The following is a 27,153-nucleotide window of genomic DNA, read 5'->3' on the forward strand; positions in this document are numbered from 1 at the left end:
TTGAAAATGAATAAATTGGTATATTTCATTTTATATCGATCTGCCTTCTGATCTTTTCTTACTTCTCGTAGGCCAAGAAACTGGGGAAAAATTTATGTCCATTCGCATCGATTTGAGAGCCGCCTACTTTTTTGGGAGTCATTAAGTACCTATAGTAAATAGCAGTAATAAAGTATTTAGATGATTATTCCTTTAAATTGAAGTTATCGGTAGTGAACTTACGATAACAACGTTGTTGGGGGTAAACACAGCCCAATCACGTGATTGTATTATTATTAATCTAAGTAGGCAAGCGAGTACGACTTGTCAGTGAACTTCCTGATAAAAACAATCTTTATTCAATACAACCAATTTTGGCTTGTCGACTGTCTGTCGACTTGTGAGTGAAACGAGAAAGTTAAGCTTTTGGTACAAACTATTCTATCGTGCATAAATCTCCAAAGAAAACTAATTTAACATGGCTCTCCTTTCACAATGTTTACCGTGTACAAGGCCTAGCACTATTTAGCTTGTCAATAATTTATTTTAGATTTAACTTTAGAGATTTACTGAATACTTTGACAGATTAGCACTAACCTCAAAGGTTTATGATAGTACAATTTAGTATTAAACCATTTATTTTATCGGATCGTATGAATCGGCATAGTGTCGGAGCGCTAAATCACTGGGCAGTAGAATCTTTGTTGACAGGGTAATCTCTACAACTGCGGTGGAATCTTATCATCAGATAAAGCTGACCATAGGTTAATATTTTGGATAGCCCAATATTATTGATTATTAAAAGCATGTAATTAATATAATAAAGTTGCAATGAATATTGCCTATCATTCGGTTAAATCAGTAGATACTGACTTAAATTAAGTTTCTTCATAAAAAAAAGGTTTTATTGCGTAGTTCCGTACAGCGCCGTTGCTGGAATGTACGGTCACCTTTGCATACACTGCAGTATGTGCTTTGTATCTAGAGTATCTATTAATTTATTTACTGGTCTGTGATCTAGAGTGAAAACAGCTGTTGACGGTCGGAACAGTCAGTTGTCTGTTTATATTTCCCGCCAAGTTAATTTTATATAGCGACATCTGTTGAACACGCTACATAACGTAACGCAAACAATCATTGTAAAGAGATAGGCATAGATTTAAAAGATACAGCTCTTAATTTATGATTTTAATGGAATTTCAACCGCTTAATTAAAAAATTAATGCATACTATACTAAAATATGCTGAACCAGTGATAGCCTAGTAAGGGGTTCTCCACTTGAAAAAACGCCTACTTTTCTACACAGCTTTCTGTACTTTAAAAAATTCAAGATAAACAATTTTTTGATAGTTTTTGTGCAGCGGTGACGGGCTTGTCCGACACTTTGAAAAATTGAGTGCAGATCACCAAGCTCGGCCATCTATTGTTGAGGTGGTTTTATTTCTCATAATAATTATTTGATAAAATTTATTATTTATTGTGGTTCATTATTTTCATAACTAGGATGATTCTTGACTTTTAAGTGCGCCGCTGCTGGCTAAGGATAGTGGATAAGGCTTCGGCTTCTCCTTTCTGGGGACCAAGTTCGATCCCCGGCACGCACCTCAACATTTCAGAGTTATGTGTGTTTTAGGCAATTAAATATTACATGCTTCAATGGTGAAGGAAACATAAAGAGGAAACCTGCGTGCCTAAGAGTTCTCTATCATGTTCTCAATGTTTTGGGAGGTCTAACAATCCACACTTGGCTAGCGTGGTAGATTAGGGTCATAGGCCATTCTCATTCTGGAAGGAGACCCGCGCCCTATAGTTGGTAATGGGTTGATGATGGTCATAGTAAAATATGGATGCATTGCAAAAGCATCATGGGTAAAAGGTACATTATGTGTAAGAAATCTGCTAAAGCATGCAAGAGGAAGTTGACCGAAACATTCCAATAATAATTATATTATAGTCTGTATCGACCCCGTTACCTGTGATTTTCATACATTAAATCAATGTTTTTTTATTTTTAAGTTCAAATTTTAGTACGAACACGAGTGTAATCGATCGATACTTAATTTCCAAAATTACACTTCTACGCGAAGTTGGTATCAATAATTATGCCCTACTTATGCCTTTTTGAGTATTTTAAGACCTTTAGTTTAGTTTAGGGATACCTACAAGTACTTATAACAGTTTAAAGAATTAGTTATGTAGTGGCCTATCAACGACGATATAACTCGCGCCTATATAATAGATTTATGAAAAGTTGCCTATACCTTGCTATCTCATTCACATTCACACGCCCGTTTACCGTGTGAAAGAGATGTGACGACGTCTGCCGCCTTTATATCTATTCTTTATTTGCGCGGGTTATAAGTACTAATTAATTCGTTGTCCATACATCCAATGCTAGTCCAATTATATCAGCCGTGATATATGTAGGACGAAGGTATCTGCAATGCTTTACACATGTAACTATATAAAAGGATTAAATGATAATAGATGAATTCGTATGGATTCTTATTATTTAAACTACTACGGAACTAGGTATACAACATTTATAGTTTGTTTAGAGTACAAGTTAGCCCTACTACATTCTCACCTGCACGGTTAGCATGGGCAGCACGCCTAGCAACAGGCAGGAGACAAGATATATCCCCAGACAGGGGATTTAATTTACGAGTCCACCTGCTAAAGCACGGAAACATGGAAAAGGAGAAGTTTACCCCCGTTTATTATTACAACTGTACTATTTGGATATTATTTCCACTTGTGCGCCAATGCTTCAAGAGTTGATAAAGCTGTGGGAGAAGATAATTTTTTATCGTTTCCCCAGGGTGATAATTGTCTCCTGCCCATGCTACCCGTGCACTACCCGTGCGTACCGTGCTGGACACAATAATTTTCTCCCCGGGGATAATATATGTGGGGGTAAACTTCTCCTATTCCGTGTTCTCATGCTTTAAGGAGTGTTATTCGGCAGGGAATTTTCTCGGATTGATTAAATTTTTGGTTAACTTTGGAAGAAGTTTTTAATTTTTCTATAGACTGATCGGGTATCAGTATTATAAACCGCCGCCATCGAGATAAAATCGGGTTCATGTCTGTCCAGTCAATTTATGCTTAAGGCCGATTTTTAATGTCGGTCGAAAAAACTTTGCTGTCGGTTTAATAATATAGACCTTTAAAGTAACTAGACGTAAAAATACGTGCACGCTGTGCATAGAAACCTATATTTCTTAAACAATCGTCTTCAGCGGGCGAGGAAGATTAGGTAGTTATGCTAAAGATTTGAAAAGAAAAACGCAATTAATTTCATATTACTTATTTTATTCTACGTACTTCCACAAAGTGTGTGAACTTACAAAAAAATCTTACGCATCGTCAAATACATTATCTAAAAGAATAGACGTATTTATAAAAATCGTTAATCACAGTATACTAACACAATAAATATAATAATATTATGGAATGAATAGTTAAATTTTAATAAATAAGGGTACTGGAAACTACCCAGTTTTAGTTAAACTTCTTGTTAGTCACCTTCGCAGATAAGAATCCCTATGGGATAAGAAGGCACAATATATCAAAATCGTAAATAGGTATATTAATATCCGTAATAAATGAAATACAACAATAATTATTTAAATGAACAGTTTTCAATTATTGTACTATTTTATTATAATTTTAAAATTCTCCAATTCTCAATTGGCATAAATCTAAAAACTAATAATATGGAAATGTTTTTTTTTTAAATTTTTTTATGTTATATCTTTAACACCGTAAGTTCAAAAGAAACTTACATTTCAATAAGCGAACATAAATCCAAAAATACGGAATGAATCAGGAATGATAAATCTAAATGCTATACTTTGAACGTGGGACTTAAGTAAGTCGTAACATACAATAATATTTTACTTAGAGATTCCACGATTTCAACTGCAATGGTCCTTAAATACGTACTTTAAGTAATTGTTACTTCATAAGTACAGAGCTTATTATTAATAATTAATAACACTTTATAAAAAAGCCAATTTCATGCATACTCACGTACACATTTTTAAAATCTACTAAGGGAAATGAATTGTACGTTAATATTATTATTTTTGTTACCAATATCTCGTCTTTTCAGAAGTGTATACATACAACAAAAGCACGGGTCAATAATTGCCATGTTACGCCTTTTACTACGACAATATCTGACTTATTTGTATGAAGAGGTCAACATGGCTTCAGTGTCCCCGGATTAAACTACACATTACATATGTCTCGTGTTCCCAAAGTTGATACCGCTTTGGGTGGCTCCCTTATTAGAGCCATATTGAAGAGAGATAACTCCTTGTCCAGCCCTGAGTTGTTCTTCCGTGAAGTTCCTTACGTTCTTCTCGGCTTCTTTTGGACCGATGGATGGTTTACCGTAGTTACCCGCCTGGAATGATACCATAACACATATATAAAACAACGGAATTGTGTATTGGACGGAGATTTAAAAATTATCAGTCAGCTGAACTATGGGCCTTATTATAAGGCCTATAGGCCTCACTATAAGGCTCAGAGTCACTCGCAAGCTAGGAGTATCTCTAGGTGATTAAATCAGAAATGAGGAGACCCGTAGAAGAATTAGTGTTATCAACATAGCTCAGCGAATCTCGAAGCTGGAGTGGCAAGGGGCGGGGCACATAGCAGGGAGAACCGATAGACTTGGGGGTAAACGAAGCGTAGCTCGGCTCCAACTGGGTGGACAAACTATATCAAGCGAGTCGTCGATTGTGGAACTCCCAACAAAAGGCCTTTTTGTCCAGCAGTGGACGTCAATCGTTTGAATTGATTTTTTTTTCCACTAAAAGTTAGCCTTTGACTGCAATCTCACCTGGTGGTAAATAATGATGCAGTAAATGATGATACTAAGATGGTAGCAGGCTTACCTGTTAGGGAGTATGTTAGTCATACCCCCTATTTGGTTTCAAATCGACATCGCACCGAGACACTAAATCGCTTAGAGTGGTAACTAGCCACGGCCAAAGCCTCCCACCAGACCAGACCAGACCAGAGAAAATTCAGAAATAATAAATTCCCAAATTAAAGAGTAAGCCAACTCGATTTCTAGAATAAATGTAATGACAACGTTAAGCAACCTCTAGACCACCACTTATTATTCTATACCTTTCTGCCAAGCGATTGCAGGCATATAACTACAGAATTGAGATTCTGTCTCTCCCAAAGATCAACAGTTTGGAAGGTCTCCTGCGCGGGGACACCGAAATTCTTCGCCGATTCCAAGAACGCGTTGATGTTCTCCATGCACTTAAATGCCATCTTGGATTCGTTGATCTTCTTTATAGTGCCGGGCTGGATCTCGTTGGAGAGTCTGAAACAAAAAAAAGTGCAAGTTAATATGTGCAAGAGTTCGTTTTTTTATTTATTTATTTATTGAAGGACCAAGCAGATGGACATTGTAAGTCAAAAAGCATCGCCAATAGACAAAGCAATACTTCGATGGGCAAGGAACGCATTCTGCAACGTGTCGCCCCGTGTCAATAAACCTGCGTAGGTGTTAAGCCTCATGTGACTTTAATTAAACCGGCAACTACGGCCTTCAGACCGGAACACCGCATGCTGTTGCTTAGCGGCAGAAATAAGCATGCAAAGCAAGTCCCCGGACGAGATCTGTCACAATAAGCTTTACTACTACTAAGCTATTTGTTTATACAGTTATAGTACAGTTTATAGGCTATGGATTTCCACTACCATGAAGTGGGCCATCTGCTAGGTCCGCCAATTATAACTAAGTATAAAAAAAGATCAAAACAAAGTATAAATCTCGTGAGTATTTAGTTCACCCAAATTTTGCTCAGACTGATTTTCACTTTTAAAGACCGCGAACTTAAACGCTAGATTACTTGTTAACTTATTTAAACGTTGAATAAGGGGAAGCACACTCGGGGGTCTTGGATTAAAATCAAAGACTGCAAAAACACGAAGGAGGCGCTACCAGGCCTCAACCCACGACACACAACCAAATTACTGCAACTTAACCGGGTTAAACTAAGGACAGTTGTAGGTATGATAACGGTGCACTGCCCACTAAACAAACACCTTTCCATTCTAGGTATGACTGACAGTCCTCCCTGCAGAGCATTCATGGAGACAGATGAAACACTGATACACGTAATGCTCCAATACAATGAAGTGGTAGTGCAACGCGCAGCACACCTTGGCTCCTCAGCAGCTCTTCAAGAAGCACTCGGCGACCTGGGTGGCCTGCTATGTTTCTGGAGTGAGCTCGGCTGGCTGGAGTGATCATACGTACAACGGACGGTTAAGGCCAACCAAGTACGGAGACAGGAACAGAAGAAAACGAAGGGGATAAAAACTTGATGGAAATATCGTACGCGAACTAATTCACAAGCAACTTGTTATAAATCTTAGAGATTTATATAAACCATAAATATAGACGTACAGAACATGGAAAACTCTCTTTGAAATACTGTGTTCCGAAGTGTTTACTATGCAAATGGGACAGCACCATTACCTCAGTTTGCAACCTTATCTACTACGTTGCGCGTTGCTAAATAAATACGTCAAATAGCGTTGCAGGTGATGCAGAAACAGACAAGACTTACAACGACAGATCACGATCCAGTGATTTGTATGTATCGACTATTTGTAATAGAGGAACTATTTGCTAAGGAATTTGTAATAGCAGTTTCAAGTAGCTTTGAAAGTATTAATTGTTTTTAGAACGGAGATGGAATATGAATTTCGCCTTATGTTTGCTTGTGGGTCAATGTGCCAAAATTAGTGCAGTGTGCCTCGCAGAGCCCAGCAAAGCAGGTTCTTAGAAATGTTTAAGATTATGCGCCATCAAGGCTAATAGCTTTGCTTTATTTATATTGAGATAAATATTAGTTTCTTGGAGTTACATTGGTTCAAAACAACTTGTAGATTACAAGAAGGGCTAAACAATGCAAAGCGGTAAATATAGACATCATCATCAATATATTACGGGCTCACTACAGGGCATGGGTTGAGTCTCGGATTGACAAGATTTAAATCCGGAGTCCATCACGCTAGCTGAGTATTCGTAGACACCACACATCATTGAGAACATGGTGGAAAACTCTCAGGAATGTTGAAATGTTGTCACGACGTTTTAATTCATCGATAATGCTTAAAAAGATGGTGAAATTTGAACCACTTGGCCATCACTGCTACCTAAAATAAAGAGGGACGCCAAGAAATTATTATGTTCACTCACTTGCAGAGCAGCGTGCCGTCTTTAAGCACTTCATAGAAGTTGTCCATGTCACCCGATATGTTTTCTGGCTCTCCAGTGATTTGCCGGATCCATACCAGGCATTCTTCAGCGAGCTCCTCACTGTATTTGCTGTTAATCTGAAAACAAAGTTAGAATATTTTATTATGATGTATATTATATAACCGCACTATGCGCGGCGCACTAGTGGCGTTTCAAAACTGAGCTTAAGTTATGTCAAAATAGCTTATCAAATAAATAAAACATACTACTCGTTTACAAAGGAACCGTTACACAGCAATTGGTCTGATAAAACTACTGCTGATTCAAGGACGCTTTGCGTTAGGAGGAGTTATTAATCTCAATCATTTATTAATTTACATTTTATTTTTAAATTCTTAACAATGCTTGAAAAAATAAAAAGACTATTAAAAATTTATGAGAAAAAACATTTTGAGACCGCCGGATCTTGGGCTTTTGAATGCCCAAGCAACCGGCGGTCAGTGCTCCAGAGTGAGGAACCTGCTCAAAATACGCGCCGTTTCAAGGACTACTGCCTTCAGTATCCGACCCTTGATCAAACAATCAAGCGAAAGCTTAAGATGTTGGTCGAAGCTTTTCGCGAGAAGTCTATTTAACTGAAACGACGCGACGATCGGAACAATAACGGTCGACTCAACATTCCACAAGGACCCTTGTGTTATTATTATAGTAAAGTTTTGGACATGGCAGTTAAGACCTTGAGATCATAATTCAGGGACCAAACAGAACAATAAAGAAAATTTGTTAATTTATAAATACCTACTGGGTATTGGGTATTAAATAATTGAATAGGTTTGTTTGCCTATTTGTCTTATGCCTAGATTTTGATTAGGTAATGTTTTTGTAACATGCACTGGCATTGCGTCATGGCTAAACAATTCAATGTGTCACTGTTGACGATAATCGCTTAACTCCGATTTGTGTGCAGGGCTTCATTTGATGTTCCCAGCAAACTAGCAGAAGCAAGGTTCTAGAATACAAATAGATCTCTCTCTTAAATATTATCATCGTTCTTCATTGCCTCAGATGATAAAACCGATGAGATCTCAGCCTCAAACAAGTCCAGTATATTCATTGGTACGGCCATTTTAGAGACGCTATAGAAGAATAATTGGAATGTTTTTCAACTAATTCACAAATAGGACTTCAGAAACGATACATTAAATTAAATTATATGGGTGGAATTAAAATGTGCATTCCAATTTATTTCCATTTGCACCGCAAAAATAACAACCCTATTAACACTTAATTTGTAGTCAACTTTTATAAAGGCTTGACTCCATATCGAAATGAAATTCTTAAAACTTATTGGTAGTTATTAGTTAGGTAGGTTCTCAACGCGAAATATTTATTTACTATTTGTTGCCCGCGTTTATTACTGTAGTACGGTTTTGACAATCTTATGAGAACCGATTGATTTCCTGAGATAAAAAGAAGCCATGTTACTCTCCGACCCTTCAACTAATTCTTTGCCAAAAATCAAGTTGATTACTTATTTGTTTAGGGCGTGAAGGAACGAAAAAATTAATAAGGATTAAGACAAGTATTTATTTCGGGATCGCCATTTGAGAAAACAAACAATCTATCACAAGCTGGGAATATTGCGTAGGACCGGAAAGAAACTCGATGCGTACTTAGTTCATCACTCAGTACTCAGTAATCTTAGAGAAACGCATACGTTTCTCTTAAGTGACAATCAAATAAGGCTTTAGAGTCATGCATCGTTTAGTATATTATGCAGACTCTGTAGTGTAGTGTGATTTAACTAGGGTTGCCACCCGTACTTTATAAAAAAGTATTGTACTTTATTTGAGATCTCCATTGTACTCCATACTTTATGAAAACCATAAAGTACACGAAAATTATTTGTTTCGCATAATTTTATTTCACTGAGAAAGATGAATTTATTTACTTTAATTTTAATGTAGTCTCTAAAGATGCAGTGCAATTATTTAGTAGATATACTAATTAGATATAAACTGCAAAAACAACAAAATCTTAATATATATAAATCTCCTGTCACGATGTTTGTCCGCGATGGACTCCTAAACTACTTAACCGATTTTAAATTAAATTGGCACACCGTGAGCAGTCTGCTCCAACTTAAGAGATAGGATAGCTCAGATCTTTAATTATAGTCGCAATTTTATTTTATTGCAAATTATTTGTCTTTAATTAATTGACAGTCACATGTTATACATATATATACTACTATACTCATTTAAGGCTTAACGATACTGAATACTTTAAAAACAAAATCAAACGCAGACGAAGTCGCGGGCAACAGCTAGTATGTTTATAAATATGATAATAAACAAAAATAATCGAACTTTATTTTTGCACTATATAATATTTTTTCCTACCTATAATAACGAATGTACTTTAATTGCATAAAAAAAGGTGGCAACCCTAGATGTAACTTATTTATGTGAAAAGCTAAAGTTATCTCCTAACGGTACTTCTGGTAGATTCCATACTAATATTATAAATGCGAAAGTGTGATTAAAAAAAGTTCAAAATTCATTTATTACAAATAGGCCGAAACATAATCATTTTGAAAAGTCAAGTCTGTCTGTTTTGTTACTGTTTGTTTTTCCTTGAATTTCGACATAGAGTTAGTTGAAAGTAGGTACGTAGAGTAACGAAGGCATTGGCTGGAATCAGGGTGGAATGGGCCATAAACTTATGACCCGTCTGATGCTCGCAGACGTCCCATTTTAAATTCAGTGTATAGCTACCAAAGAGAATATAGACAGGCACTCTATTCGGGCTTCTGCCGAGTAGTGAAGTGTAGAGTGCACTCATAAAGTGGAAACATCTCATTAAAACCCGTATCTAGTATAATATGAAAGAACTCGATGAATTAAAAAAGTTTTGGTGTGGTGAATATTCAGTTAAACTGATGCGGAGTTTCATTCCGTCAACTTACGCATTATTCAGGTATTTTTTAGGAACCCAATTATTTACACGGTATAACCGTCCGTAACTTAGACTCTATGCAAACTCATGTAAAAAAGCATTGTTTTGATATGTTACTTTTGCAACTAAAAAGCTCAGATGCAGGTTTAAAGAGGGACAATCAAAAGAAACACAATTTAACATTAAAGTATGAGTCTTAAAATCAATGATCTAAAGAAGCAAAATTTCTAAATTAATTTTAATAAGATATGACTAGAAGTATTTTCTTTTACATTTCGAATTAATTGCACAAATAATATACTCTCTGGACTAGATGTGTTTGTCGGCTTATTAAATACGGTCATGAAGTCGGTCTGCTTAGTGCTTATCAGCATGACCTTCAGCTGTTAATATTTACAAAACTGGCGTTTGTATTTCCTACTGAGTACTAGAATATTGTATGGCATTCTTTATATTTAATTCTAAGCGCATTTTTGACATTTTTAAATTGTAAGTATTGGCGAAATGTTAAATTGACGTCTATTAAAATTCTAAATTCATTTTTCGCAGTTTTTTATTTGTGTTAGGAATCATCGAGTGCATCGTTTTTTAAAGCCTCTTACCTAATTATACTTAAAGGAAATATCAGTATAAGTTAGTAATTAAGAAATATACATTAACTAACTAAGAAAAACGTAACACAAATATTATTTGGGTGTAACATAGACACAATTTGACTTTACTACATAACATAATTAATATAAACTTACTGTAATAAGCTAAAAGCAACCTGTAAATGTAGGTCAATGTAATCAAAAAACTGATGTGCATACTCATAACTACATCGCGTCGCCATTAATGTTATACAAACTTAAATTGGTAAATGCAAAATATTGTAATGAATTACCTTATTTAGACACCAACATATATTTTTTAACGTATTTAAAAAATAAGGTTTGTTTGTTTCGATCAGTTTGAATTAAATTTGTTTCGTTGATATTTTTTTATGGGAGAACTAATTCGAATGATTACTTACTTACTCATACTAACACTGTGGGGAATGGTTGGATAATTTAACCCTTATAAGCCTGAAACTAAAATTTTCTGAAAATTTTGAAAAAAGTTACATTATTTAGTTTATTAGATCTTATGCAACGTTGAGTTCTTTTTATTGAGAAATTACGATAATACCTTTAAAGCAGTAATTAGCTGATAGTTGTTAAATGTTGTTCCGTGGGTTTATATCGAAAACCGAGATAAAGCTCAGTTAAATAACGTCAGTATAATTGTAGTCATGTCTAAGGTGATACGTAACTATACCTATAGATAATTTCATCATATATATAATCATCAACTATCTATTATATAATACACTAACACTTCATGCACCACTACACATACAGCAGAACACACACTTAACAGACATAAACACACCATGACACCCCAGAGTATACCGTTAGCGCTGGGATGCCATGACATTCGTACACGCCACTGGGGTTTAGTGGGTTTTACGTATGTGGAATTCCACATACCCACCTGACCGGTGGGATGCGTAAAAAAAAATTATACCTATAGAGTTATTACCCTTTTTTCTTTGGGAGAGGAGGCGTTATCTGAGCATAGTGTGTCATTAAAAGGGACATGATGATGATCATTACTGGCCCACTACAGGGTTCAATGAGAGGAGTTTATGTAGTGCCACCAAGCTGGCCCAATACGGATTGGTGGACTGCACTCGCCTTTGAGAACATTATGGAAAACACTCAGGCATGCGGGTTTTCTCACAATGTTTTTCTACACCGCTGAAGCAAGTTATATTTTAATTCCTTAAAACGCACATAACTTAGAAAAGTGAAAATTGCGTGCTGGGATTCGAACTCGGCCTACCGAAAGTGAAACCGACATTACCACTAGGCTCCAGATTTTTAATATCGAACGTTTATTGCGTATTGTCGTACATTTATTGCTAGTCTGTCTCTGCATCGTAAGCACTTTATCATGAGTCGGTAGTTCATTTAATGCATTTTTTACCATACAATCACTGATTTTAGGTCGGTGCATACAATCTTAGTTTTGGCTGAACCACTTATTTAAATTATCACACTCCAAAATCTGTATGAAATGATTGTTTATTTAGCTTATTAAGGTCGGCCTCTCTGGCGCAATGGTGAGCGCTTTGTGTCATATAAATGGGAGGTCCGAAGATCTCCTGCAGGGGCAATTTGGTCATTTATAAAATCTATATTTTCTCTTGTAGGAGGGTCTACTACCGTGGCTAGTTATAAATAAATAAAATGAATAAATATACTACGCCAATACACACATCGCCATCTAGCCCCAAAGTGAGCGTAGCTTGTGTTATGGGTACTAAGATGACTGATGAATATTTTTATGAGTAATATACATAAATACTTAGAATATACATATAAACACCCAGACACTGAAAAACATTCATGCCACCCTTCCGCCAAATCCGTGCCGCCAAGCGATTTCGCGTTTCGACACTATGGCGCGTAGATGGGTAGGTTAGGTAAGAGGTATCTACCACACCCCAAACAGTAGCACACTAGGTACTGTCTTAAAACGGCATCATCTGCCACCAGCACGGCTAGCTTGGGCAGCCAGGTGACGATTATATCCCCGGGGAAATGATAAAAAATTATCTTCCCCCACAGCTTTATCACTCTCGCTAGTCCTGCAGGTAGGATTGCATTCAAGGGCTAAGTTTTGTGATATAAAAGAAAAAAAATAAAAATAAAATTTAAGGTTTATTATTGTATTACCCCATTCGATTTTTTAATTTGCTCATTATCTATGTTGTTTGACATGAAAACACTATTCATGGAACTCGCATGTTATAAGCTGTTACTTGTTGAATTAAGGCGTCCACCCTTTGCAAATATTGCTATGTCAGCCAACCATTATTATTGACACACTTTATGAAACCTTTTAGCATTAAATTAATAACTGAAAGGTGTCTCGGAACGAAAAATATTTCATTTATGATAATAACCTTTTTTGTGTCTCATTTTATAATAGACTTTTACTACCTATGGAACATTAACAACTGTATTAGTAAGAACTGTTACAGCTATAAAATCCAACTCTGGGTTAACTTAATACATAATGAGCTATGACATAAAAGTCTATATAAGAAACAAGGCGTGTTTTTGCAAAAGCTGATCCTTGCATCTAATGACCCCAGAGCTGAAGCTTACTAAGCCCTAAAGTTTAAGTCTGGCCATTCAGACGGAAGCTATCTCCAGCTCTGGGTTCAGCTTGGTAGTAAAAAAAAAATCGAGTCATGAAAACTAACCGCCGCCGGCCGATTGGCGCAGTTTGCAGCGACCTTGCTTTATGAGCCGAAGGCCGTGGGTTCGATTCCCACAACTGGAAAATGTTTGTGTGATGAGCATGAATGTTTGCCAGTGTCTAGGTGTTTATATGTATATTCTAATTATTTATGTATTTTATTCATAAAAATATTCATCAGTCATCTTAGTACCCATAACACAAGCTACGCTTACTTTGGGGCTAGGTGGCGATGTGTGTATTCAAAATTCAAATTCATTTATTTCAAGTAGGCCTACTTTATAAGCACTTTTGAAACGTCAAGTATGCATGTTTGTGTGACTCTACCACCGGTTCGGAAAGCAGATTCTACCGAGAAGAGCCGGCAAGAAACTCAGTAGTTGCTCTTTTCGTAGTATATTCATATTTATATTTATTAACTTTTCAAATATATAAGAAAAAATAAGTTTAAAATCAGTTAAGATAAGAGAAACCTCTGAAGCAAATTTAATTGTTGATTTAGCATAGCGATTTGCATAAAAGCATTGTATATATTCTCCACTTGGAAACTAAATGCTCGAAGATTTACTATAATCACGTCATATTTGTGAAACCACGTCAATCCTTTTAGCGAGCACGCAACATCGCAATACAAGCTCCTGCAGTCTAGCAATTAATTTAATGCAACTAGTATGTTCTTTTATGTGAAAACATATGTTTTTAAAACTCTACGCATACCCAAGTATATACGTCATACTTTATTAGCCAACGAGAAAGATAAATAAATAAATAAATAAATATACTATGACAATACACACATCGCCATCTAGCCCCAAAGTAAGCGTAGCTTGTGTTATGAGTACTAAGATGACTGTTGAATATTTTTATGAATAACATACATAAATATAAATATAAACACCCAGACACTGAGAAACATTCCTGTTTATCACACAAATATTTTCCAGTTGTGGGAATCGAACCCACGGCCTTGGACACAGAAAGCAGGGTCGCTGCCCACTTCGCCAATCGGCCGTCAATAATGATTAACAATGATTTAAAAATTGTTCTTTATGACGGCTGTTATGATTTTACTTTAAAGAAAAAAAGTAATCCAGTCAAATGTATAATTATACCGAAAAATGCTCGTCAAATACAAAGTTAACGAATGGAAGCGTTGCGACTTGCGAGGTACGAGTACCTACGTTAAAATTATATTCACGCTTCATTATTTGTGTACAGAATTATGATGAATACAGAATCTAGGTTAGTAGCACCTTCCCTTATTCATTATATAAGGCATACCAAACTTGCAGGACATATTCCAAATTAATAATGCACCAGTGTGACACTTGAGTTCTACTTGAGATATCGATTTCTTTCATTCGTTTAGAAGGGACTTGTTCTTAAATATTCATTACACTACGTTTAAAGGCAGGTCTATAAGATTACAATGATTTCCTTTTATAGTATTATGAAGTGACAATAAAATTCTCGGAATTTTTAATTACGCAGATATATATAAAATATTAATAAGAACTCATTGTGCAATTGCTAGGAACTATGATACCAAAATTCAACTCATGCGTACGATGACGTAACTGACGAAGGAATCATACATGACTCAGGGTTTCGCAGACGAGACATTAGCAAGAAAAAACGAGTCTTCAAACCGAATATTCGTTTCTCAGAATCTTTTCAAAGCCTCAGCTCATTTCCTTTACTGGATTTATCAAAAACCAAATTATGGTCTATTTTTGATCGTAGTTATTATTTCGTAATTTCTGTAACGTTTCTCTCGGTAGTCCAACACGCTGGTGCGGATTGGTACACTTTACTCGCCTTTGCGAACATTATAGAGAACTCCCAAGGTGTTTTCTTTCACCGTTAAAGAAAGGGATGTTAAAATTACTCAAAACGCACATGACTCTTGTTTACATTCGTAAGGGAACCGAAGTCCTTACCATATACCAGGCTATCGCAAGATGAAGGCAGTTAAGAGACAACGAAATCTCAAAGTGGAATATCTTCGACAAACCTACTACATGAAAATATATTGTATATATGTTCACTGACGTCAAGTTTTAATGCAACAAGTTGATGGGACTGACTGATAAGAACATCGTTAAATAGTTGGGCCTTTCATTAATATTCCGAAGCGTTATCTAATTTGTGTTCGAAGACGGAGGAACTGGTTCTTGTTAGCTATGTCCTGTTTGAACTTTTTTGTAGCACCTGCCCATTTTTATTCCAAAAAAAACTGCCGATCACAGACCACGAAGTCAACGTTAACTGCTTAGAGTTTTTATCGAATGGGAATAAAAAAAGAATGTACAAAAGCAAAGCCACCCATAAAAGATTATTGATTAGGAAAATTTTGTAATTCTATCAAATATTATTACTAAAGGTCATTTTAGTAATTGAGTCATTCCTAATTCTACAAGCCGATAAACATATTAGGCTGTTGATAACGCAAACAGAACGACCTATCTGTAAATGATTTAAATTTAGTACTAAATTATATTTATTTGATATATTATTTAATTAATAGAGTGCAGTTTAACTGACGAGACCTCATTATACGTACATAATCCAGATTAAATGGTGCACTGTATGCACAGTATTGGATTACATATTTAATCCATTTCTGGCGCCAGTTGCTAATGAAGGTCACAAGTCACAACGTCGGAGGGGATTAACATGCCGTTAAAAGCGTTCTTTCATTGCCAATCTCTACATGTCAAAGACGTTTGCTTTACTCGTAGTAACAACTAACAACTGACAACTGACAACTGACAACGTTAAAAGCCAGAAATAGCTATGACTCAGTATTAACGGATTTTTATTATAAAGACTTTGCCTCGAAGCTATTAATTCTAACAACCTTTGCTGACTTATGTTTTTAGTAAAAGAATTCACATGTTTAAATAAATATGAAATCTAGACTTCGTATCCTTACTAATCTTTACTAATATTATAAATGCTAAAGTGTGTTTGTTTGTTTGTCCATGCTTTGCACCCTAACTGAAAACCAATCGATCTGATTTTTGGCATAGAGTGAGTTGAAATCCTCATCACCAATCCTCATAATCTAAGGTATTCTTCTACTATTCGAAATACCAGAACGCCGTGCCGTGCACTTGTAAATTGTGTAACAATCTCCTATCTGATGTGTTCCCTCAAAAATACAATCTTGGGCTATTCAAGGGGCGGAAAAACAAATTCCTTAAAAGCCGGCAACGCATCGGTGGCTCCTCTGGTGCTGCAGATTTTCATGGGCGGCGGTTTTCGTTGGCGGTCCCTTAACATCAGGTGACCCACTTGCTTGTTTGCCCGCTATTATTTACTTTTTGTCCCAGGAAAACAAACGGTTCCCACAGGATTACTTAAAAACCGTAATAAACGCGGACGAAGAACGTGAGCAACAGCTAGTAAGCAATAAAATTAATCACAATGCTTCCTCTAAAAGGAAATTGGAATGGGGTCACTATGAGGCCGTCAGTTGACATACGGCCAATGAAATAGGTACAACTTGTAATCATGGGAATTCATTAAAGGCTTTAGATATTGTAACACAAGGTAAGGTTAGCTACAGTTATGTAAGCTCATTTATTGATTACGTTAACATATCGGATACTAATTGTATCCGATATGTTAAGCAAATCATCGATAAAATTATTAAAAAACTAAATATTAGATATTGACAATATTTTCGGTTACATTGGTCGTGGTCTACAAGAAGATATACTAGTAACTGTGAGATGAAATATCATCATCATCATCACATCAACCGATAGACGTCCACTGCTGGACATAGGTCTTTTGTAGGGAGTTCCAAGTTCCACGATTCTGAGCCGCTTGGATCCAACGGCTACCTGCGACGCGCTTAATGTCGTCTGTCCACCTCGTTGGGGGTCGACCAACGCTGCGCTTACCAGTACGGGGCTGCCATTCCAGCACCTTGGGACCCCAACGTCCATCCTTTCTCCGAACTATGTGCCCGGCCCATTGCCACTTAAGCTTCGCGACTCGTTGAGCTATGTCGGTAACTTTGGTTCTTCTACGAATCTCCACATTTCTGATTCGATCGCGTAGAGATACTCCGAGCATAGCTCTCTCCATCGCCCGCTGAGTGACTCTAAGCCTTCTTATGAGGCCCATAGTTAACGACCATGTTTCAGAGCCATAGGTCATCACTGGCAACACGCACTGTTCGAAGACTTTCGTCTTCAGGCACTGAGGGATTTCTGACGAAAAGATGGCACGGAGTTTCCCGAACGCTGCCCATCCGAGTTGGATTCGGCGGTTCACCTCCTTCTCGAAATTGGACCTACCTAACTGGATCGTGTGTCCTAGGTATACGTATTCGTCAACAATTTCGAGTGCAGTGTTCTCAACGATTACTGGTTGAAGCGGAACATGAGCATTAGACATAATCTTCGTCTTGCTCATGTTCATTCGTAGGCCAACCTGTTGAGAAGCTCTGCTGAGGCCATCGAGCATCGTATTTAGGTCTCCCAGAGTCTCTGCCATTATGACTACATCGTCGGCAAACCGAAGTTGAGTGATGTACTCGCCGTTAATGTTGATGCCAAGTCCGTTCCATTCCAGAAGCTTAAAGACGTCCTCCAACGCAGCGGTAAATAGTTTCGGGGAGATAACATCTCCCTGTCGCACGCCTCGCTGCAATTGGATTGGTCTCGTAGTCTGATCCTGTATACGAACTGACATAGTGGCGTTTTTGTACAAACACTGCAACACTTGGATATACCGGTAGTCAATTCGGCATCTCTGCAGTGACCTAAACACAGCCCAAGTTTCCACCGAATCAAAGGCTTTTTCATAGTCCACAAACGCTAAGCAAAGTGGCCGGTTATACTCTTCAGTCTTCTGTATAACCTGCCGCAGCGTATGAATGTGGTCTATGGTACTAAAGCCCTTACGGAAACCGGCTTGTTCGGGAGGCTGGAAGTCATCAAACCTACGAGCGAGACGATTCGTAATGACTCTCGAAAACAGCTTGTAGATATGACTCAGCAGCGAGATGGGTCTGTAATTCTTCAACAAGGTATTATCACCTTTTTTGAAGAACAGAACCACCACACTCCTGTGCCATGCCTCTGGCGTTGTGCCTTGGTGAATAACGGAATCAAACAATCGCTGAAGGACTTTCAGTATCGGTTTTCCACCTGCCTTCAGGAGTTCTGCCGTTATTCCGTCATCACCCGGCGCCTTGCCATTTTTTAAGCTGCTTGAGAGCCACACTAATCTCGTATAGGCTGACGTCTGGGATATCTTCGGTATAATGTCGAGTTAATTTGGCTCTAGGATCCTTAGCCAAATCTTCAACAGGCGTCTGTACTGTGGTGTACAACTGTCCATAAAAGTTCTCAACCTCACCCAAGATCTCAGGTTTGGAAGAGACAAGACTACCATTATTGGTCTTCAGTCGCATCAACTGGCTCTGACCGATAGACAGATCTCTAGCGAACACTTTAGAGCCTCTGTTTTGCTCGATGGCATTTTTAATACGCTCTGTATTGAAGTGCCGCATATCACGAGTCTGTGATTTAGAGATCTGCCTATTAATCCGCCGGTAAGCGGACGCGTCTGCTATAGACTGTAGTCTCATCTCTTGCCTCTCCGTCATAAGCTTGAGTGTATTGGTTGAGAACCTATTGGCCTTGTTTCTACGGTGGGCCTTGTAGAATTTGGACCCGACTGTTTGGACAGTTTCCACCAGCCTGTTGTTCAAATCGTCCACAGTGTCGCAATCTGCTAGGCAACCGAACCGGTTCTGTAGTTCTAGTTGAAAGCTCTCGGGGTTTTGAATATGGGCACGAGTAGGCCGGAGTGTAGACTTCACCAGTCTGACTCTTTCAAGTTGAACGTTTATACTCAATGTGCCTCTTACCATACGGTGATCACTTCCGGTTTTAACCCTGTTGATCACAGAGACATCATTGAATACATGCCTTTTGGTCGACATGATGAAGTCGATCTCGTTTCTCGTGGAACCATCGGGGCTTATCCAGGTCCATTTCCTGTGTGGCCGCTTCTTGAAGAAGGAGTTCATCATATAAAGGCCCTCCTTCTCCATGAAGTCAGCCAACATTTGACCCCTGTGGTTCCGTTGCCCATACCCAAATTGCCCCACCCTCAACTCTGAACCAGTTCGCTCGCCAAGCTTCGCGTTGAAATCCCCCATCACAATATTGTAGTAGGTGTTCGAGGCATGTATGGCTTTTGAAATGTCCTCATACAAAACCTCTACATCCTCGTCTGGGTGTGCCGAAGTCGGCGCGTATACCTGTATGACCTTCAACGAATACCGTTTGGTAATTCTGAGTATAAGGTATGCTACCCTGCTCGACACACTTTCGACTTTTACAACATTGTTGACGAGAGACTTGTGGACGATAAACCCGACACCACCCTGTGACTGTTGGTCACCCTCCCGGTAGTAAAACAAGTTGCCGGATTCCAAGATTATCGAGTCCTCCCCCTCTCGCCGGACTTCAGACAATCCTATAATATCCCAGCGCAACTTGCTCACCACTTCTTCCAGCTCAATCACCTTTCCATCGGTCCTCAACGTGCGTGCGTTGTATGTTGCCAGGTCAAGTCGTCGGGGTTGGCAGCGGAATCTCTGCCGGAGATTCTTAACACCCCTTGCCCCGCCGTTACCATAACCGCTGCCAGAGCCAGGAATAGCGGGGCCGCCGGGAACTAGGGGCTGTGGTTTTTTTCTCCTTCCCATTAAAGATATGCCCGATAATGACCACGCTGGGCAGGCGGGTTGGTCATCGCAGGGCTAGACTGATCGCCCCGGCGTCGCTGCTGCCCGACACCGGTCTGTGCCATTTGTGCAGCCTAGCCAATTCGAAGTGGTTATACCGCCACTTGTCGGTCGCCAGAGCCTCGTCGGTTAAACGGCAGGGTGCACCACGTGCAGGTGAGGTTGGCAATTTGGGAGGCTGACTGGTACTAGCCACACCCACTTACACTTAGATGAAATATGTGTAAAATAAAATATAGGCATTATCTTTATATATATATTTCTTGTGTGCCACTGAACTCCTCCTAAACGGCTGGACCGATTTGAATGAATTTTTTGGTATGCGTTTGGGTGGCACCCTGGAGGGTTTAGATTCACAAATCAGCCCAACAGATGGAGCTGGGGTCCACTAGTATTTATATATATTTTTAATAACATATTACCTGCTAAGTGTATTTTACTACCAAAAAAAAAATGGTCCATATGTATTAAAGATAGTTGGTCGTATGTGGTCGTTACATTTCAACATGACTCCGTTTTAGGACAAAAGAAGGTCTTTTAAAAACGCACGTGTTAGTTAAAATAATTTTGTTAGTAGTACGCAGTATTGAATGAATGGTCGACAGCACAGAACAATAATATTGGCTGGCCACAAATGTAACCTGATAGGTTACATTTGTGGCAACACATGTTGAGAAAGAAATAGGCACCAATCAATTCAGCTAAGTACATATAAAGTTTATTTATAGAAACCCTAAAGGTACAGACACAGAGTGAAAATTTATTACTGGTAATGAACTAGTTACGAGTATGTCAAAAGGAAACAAGCCTTGACATCTTAGCTAAGAGATTCAAAGTGGTCAAATTAAAAAACACGAGCTACGAATTTGGATCTCTAACGGAACAACTTATCTGCATTACGTTAAATGAGAAGGTCTTAGAAGATTTCTAAATCTGATGGTCATCAAAGTTATAATATTAGTCTTGGCACGTTCTCAGCAAGATTCTTCAACTCCTTGTCGTTGGAGGCTTTCGTTTCCTTTTATTATTCTGACTTTGCTCACAATGCAGGCGACATAAACGATTTCAAAGAGAAATTTGGTTGGGTGTCAATCACGAACATATGGTGGAGTTTTGAAAGTAGCCTATATATAAGGCATATAAATACGTCCAGCGTAAAGGCCATACCTTATAAGGTGTGGTTTGGTGTTGTAACTGAACCGTGCCTTTTCTGAGTCATCGTCTTGGTGAATTAGTATGAAATAAATTCTTATGCACTAATTGAACATCTGTTTCGTTTTTGAGTATACCTTTCGAACTTTGTATTAATATGACAGTTCATTAGTTGCAAATACAATGCAAAATTTCATTAGAAATTTCAAGCAAATTAACAATTGGAAGTCTTCTTGCCTTTTTTACCTTTTATGGGAGAATTTTATCAAAAGGATACTAAGAGAAATATAGTGTCAATCTTATTATTTGCAAAGCTGAATACAAGCTGAACTTGATACAGAAACTAAATTAATATCACAGACCAGCGCCGTAAAATTTAAACATTTAAATTTTTATCGAAACATGGTAATAAGTTCGTTACTTGACGCATCATATGCGTCAGGCTGGGAGAATTCAACTAAACAAACCACTTGAAGCATTCGTTTGAGCTTAAATGGTCATCGCTTTGGCTCTGAGGCATAAAATATCGTATTTAACACCCAGAAATAGAAATTATGACGCACGTGCTAATCATTTAAAAGTTTTAAATAAAATAGTACCGGCAGTCGTTGAAATGGATTTTCGATGAAATAGGGAAATATTACGTTAAAATGTATTAAATTCGAAGTTTGTGAAACCAAACTATTTATTTTGATACATTTTTAGTAATAAAGTATGTAGACATGATACATTGCCAATAATTAAAATGAACATGGTGTTAACTGGAATTTTGATAAAACATCATACAGAAAACTGTACGTTGCAACTTGTTAAAATTGAAGTTAAGTAATTCGTAGAAATATGCATTGTTTAACAACTGATAACGTGATACAGCTTATTATAGTGCGTATTGCAAGAGATACAATGCATGGACTAAATCAGCTCAACAAACTCGCGGAATTCTTGCGACCTCTACCAGTCCAAAGCTCTCCATATATGCTTTCTACATGTGTAGAAGTGACAAACAATCTTCGCCGAATAATAAACATAAGGTCACATATTTAAGTATACGTAAAAACAGTAAAAAATGTCTTGGCGCTTCGCTGTCGAGTTATGTTAACCCCACTTTTACAGTTACCATCATCGGTGCATAACGACTCTTATTTTGTTTATAACCGGTCGTAATCGTTGACTGAAACTCCTTGACCCACATCGTTCGAATGCAGCAGGAAGAGATGCACGTTAAAATACCTTTAACTGTATAAAACACATATTACCGACGTGATTTTTCTTACCAAAAAACTTGACGCTCAAAATATCGCTAGTAATCGTATGTCTACAGTTATTTTGTCCAATTTTGTGCTATACATGCGAATTAATACGTAAAATAACCATTTACGGGCGTTGACCGCATTTAGTACTGCTCAAGTTGTTTGCAATATTCAAATTTTTCCTAGAACAAGCTCCACAGACATTTTAAAGTGAGATTTTTAATTCAATATGGTGATACCTACTCAGTGTAAAAACAAATTAACCATTATTACTTATAGATATTAGAACTTACTAAGTACATTATTAATATCTATCAACAGGAAAGTTGATTTGGCTGATATTAATTGCTAAGTAACTATATGTATTGGTACCTAATACCTACCCAACAATATACTGATAAACGCAATAATTGGTAAGCAAGTATATGCCTATAATACGTGTTTTATCAACATAATTGTTACATTTCGAAACTCTTTAGTTTAGTATAGGTAAGCATTGCGTAATTTTCAGTAAAAACGTTAACAATTTTTTACTTTACTTACAATGTATGTACATTTGTTTAAATAGAATATCATTTTAATTTAATATTTTAAACAGCTCCATCCTTGTCTCTAGCGTATACTTACATGAATGTAAATAAAGCTTCGTGCTTCTTTAAAATTCAAAGCCTCGGCTAGCAAGGTATTATGCAATGGAATTTCCTTGGCAAGTGCAAAAACAATTTTGCATACATATCCAGGTAACTACCACTCTTTTGGTTTTAGAGAAAAATGTAGTGAGTATTTATGCAACTTTTGATCATGCATAACTTGTTAACTAGACAGAGGTGGTTTTATTTGATGGTTAAATTTTAAAGACAAAACTCTTGACAGAATTAAAAATGATGATTTAAACCTTTTTTTGGCCTTTTAGCTAGTTTCGTTTACAGATTTAAATGCAACATTATAATTAGCTTAATTTCTTATGTTCTTAAATACGATAAAAGGATAGAACTTTTCTGAAAGTTTTTTTGTTTTGTTTAAAATAACTTCGTTTGCTAATCTGCCGCTTAAAAAGGCTTTTCTGATATCGTTTATTTATTCTTGTTAAAATTCTATTTTCTTACCAAACTAGATTATTTTCATGTTGAAAAACTGTCCTTTTGCATATTGTCACCTATGGATTATTCAGAGCTATCCTTCTCTTATAGACCAAAGGACTATAATGAATAAACTTTGAATACCGTCAGAATAGCTATTCCATGTTCTATTACGCACTGATATTTGTAGGGTGCTCAGTAGAACTATGACAAAGTGCTGTATAACTATTTTGTCGTTATACCACGTTTATTTGTATACTCTAGGTATTTTTTGTAGCTTGTGTATTACGTCAACAATCTTTTCATTATTTTTTTGTGTGAAGTAGTAAAAGTTTCAAAAATAGAAAAAAAACCGTGTAGAAACAAATAAACGAAGTTATTCTTTATGAATGTAGGTATGCTTTTATTATTTTTTAGTAATTTCAATACGATCTTAATACTAAAAAGTTACTGAAAGTTCAAAGCCCAACTGTTTGTTTTAAGTATAGGCATTATTATATTACACACATTCAAATATAAATCTTATAACTGCTATGCCACATTAGCTATCGTCATCAAATTAGCTGTAATATAATGTTGACTCATATTGGTATGTTTTGTGGCAATTCTAAAACACATCGTCCCAATTGTTAGTCATGTTTGGGATTCTTACATCACTATTTATAAGTTTGATTGTAGGTATGTACTGATGATTAATTTAACTAGCCTTTATATACTACGAAGGCTTATTTTTTTTTCCTGGCAGAATAATTCAAATGCTAAACAATATATTAAATGAATATACTATTTTACAAGAAGGCCTATGCAGTTACCGCGTATAGTAAAATTATGATAAAGATAAAATCATACCTATTAAACTTCTCCTACTAATATTATAAATTTCAGTGTGAATGTTTTGATGTTTGTTACTCAATCACGCAAAAACGGCTGAACGATTTGGATGAAATTTGGCATGCAGGTCACCTATGCTATGGCAAAGGATATGGACTTTCTATACTAATCTCTCAAATAGTTCCCGTGGATACTGCCATATTAAATACGTAATAGCTGAAAATTGCAGCTATTTTTCTCTATTACAGCGCAATCTTTGACATTTTTCATTTCTTTTGGATCCATTTCTGAAGTCCACGCAGACGAAGTTGCGGGCAGAAGCTAGTAATGGCATAATTTGGTAAATTTTTGAACATATGTTCAACATTAACGATGAAAACAAACTTTTATGAACGTGATATATTTTTACCATTCTCCTTTAAGATGTAATGTTTTTACCGCCAAAAACTACATCAAAATGGCAGTGATTTCTTAAATAAAATTGTAATATACTTATTTTTTTGTTATGTTCGAAAGGGGAACATACCTTTCAATAATGCTATTATTGTCACTATAATGAGCTACCTCGGTAAACCTACCTACCTATTGTAAATATTATATAAGTGAACCTACCATTTGTATGAATGAAAGTACTAAGTACGTACGTACCCACGTTCCTTTAGAAATGTCTTCTAATTAATTTATTTGCCACGATTTAACAAATTGATAGCAAAGATAGTACACGACGCGGGACGTTTTTTTTTTTTTTTTCAAAAGCTAGGCAGGTAGTACCCCGAAAAAATGTGACTTTCGACAACTTTAAAAAAATATTATGTCAACTCATCAAATGGCTGTTCTTATTTGAACGTGTACCAAGTGTAGACGATTTTTTTGTAAAGCGAACCTCAAACCTGTTCCACCTTTTAGGATAGGTAGGTACCTCGTCTTTGTGAGGACGTGTTACGTTTGGACAACGTTAATTTTGTAAGTGTGTGCAGGTAGGACGAATAAAATGGGTTAGGTAGGTACATTTCTAAACGTTTGCTCTTTCGTTGTTTTTATTTAAAACGCTGTAACTCGACATATAACCATTTTCGATCTGTTCATTCAATTAAAATAAAGTCTTATTAGAAAAATAACTGGTAAGCTACTTTTATACTTTATACGGTAATCTCATTTAATCTCATCTAAATATGTATTAAGTCGCACCCAAACGAGAAAGTAGGTCACGGCCTAGCCCTTGGAACCATATCTGGACCACAGCATCCCAATCGATAAGGCAACATGAGCAGAAATATGCCGCTTAGAGCGGAATAGTTTAAAAACTAAGCAAGCTGTTTAGTTAGTCCATAGGGCTTAATAATGCTTACCTTCCGCTGCGCTTCAGCTGCAAATCCAGACTTGGCGGCCCGGTTGTTGGCCATTTTAACTGTTAACTAAACTATAATAATAAATTAAATCACAAAACACGAGTTGTCGTGCAGTTACCGCGTATGGTATAATCGTTTGTTAATGTAAACAGCGCGGCCCGACGAGAAGGCGACCGGTTCAATGTGTGAGTGTGTGATGAATGACATCATGCAGCGGCCGGCCGGTGCACGACTCCGGTGTAGGGCTGTTGAGGCTGGTTATCGATATCGCTATTCTATGTCAACATTGACCTCTATTATAACAGGACTGGCTGTCCTTATACTACTGACAGCTGAAATCTTGCTCATATTTTGTTTATTTAACATTTAATTTTTCTATTACCTTTCTATTATCTAAAAAGCTTTTCAGCATTACAAATTCATGCAGTGTGTTAGAAATATATCCAAGAACTTCCGTTTGCCATAACGAATATCTGCTCATAGTCCTGCACTAACCTCTATTAAAACCACCGGAGCAGCTGACACCTGATCTCATATCTCTCTCCAATGTTATTGTATTTAGCTTTTTTAATGGCAAAAATTGGTCTTTTATTTTAAAAGCATTTCAGATTAAAAAAATAAAATTTACCTCGGAAACAAACTGCTGCGGCATCGAACCTCCTGATGTCTCTGATCTCTCTCCATACGGACTTACAAAATATCTGCTCATAGTCCACCAACTTATTGCAAGATAAATACAAAAAAAGAATCTCGTCCGAGGTTATATCTTTTTACTGATTTCTACAAGAAAATGGAAAATAGGGGTTGTCAATATTATCAACACAATTCTTTGTCAATACAGACTTCTAACATAACCATTGGACTTCAGCTGTCCTTTACCAAATAACAGCTATAAACTTGTCCAAATTATAAACGCCACATCTTATATAAGGTGTTTCATTTTATATAAGTGAAAATAATCTAATTTTAAAGTGTTTTCGGTAATTAAAATTTAACTTCCTAGAACACTCATATTATAGCTTCCTAACGTAAATCGCCGAAAAAACGTCAGTCAATCTTATATAATTAGTAAAGCCGTTATTCTTTTCGGTGGTAATTCCTTACTAGACTTTATATTCTTCTTAAGCCTTATATTACTGAATCTAAACAAACAGTTTCTCAACTTCATGTCTTGAGGACACTGTTTGTTTAGATTCAGTACGTTGTTCACAACTTTACTATATATACACGAAATTGCAATAAAAA

General features: G+C 36.9%; 1 protein-coding gene across 1 annotated transcript; it reads right to left on the reverse strand.

Moving 5' to 3' along the window:
- Positions 1-3,274: 3,274 nt before the first annotated feature.
- Positions 3,275-26,112, reverse strand: LOC120629416 (myophilin). The gene is made up of 4 exons (XM_039898357.1): positions 25,909-26,112; positions 7,224-7,360; positions 5,129-5,333; positions 3,275-4,394 (listed from the first exon to the last, which is right to left on the reverse strand). Exons 1-4 carry the CDS (start codon positions 25,960-25,962, stop codon positions 4,224-4,226), a joined length of 567 nt encoding a protein of 188 aa, XP_039754291.1. The 5' UTR covers positions 25,963-26,112; the 3' UTR covers positions 3,275-4,223.
- Between the last annotated feature and the right edge of the window lie 1,041 nt (positions 26,113-27,153).

The sequence above is a fragment of the Pararge aegeria genome, chromosome 14, assembly GCF_905163445.1.
Source record: "Pararge aegeria chromosome 14, ilParAegt1.1, whole genome shotgun sequence".
NCBI lineage: Eukaryota > Metazoa > Arthropoda > Insecta > Lepidoptera > Nymphalidae > Pararge > Pararge aegeria.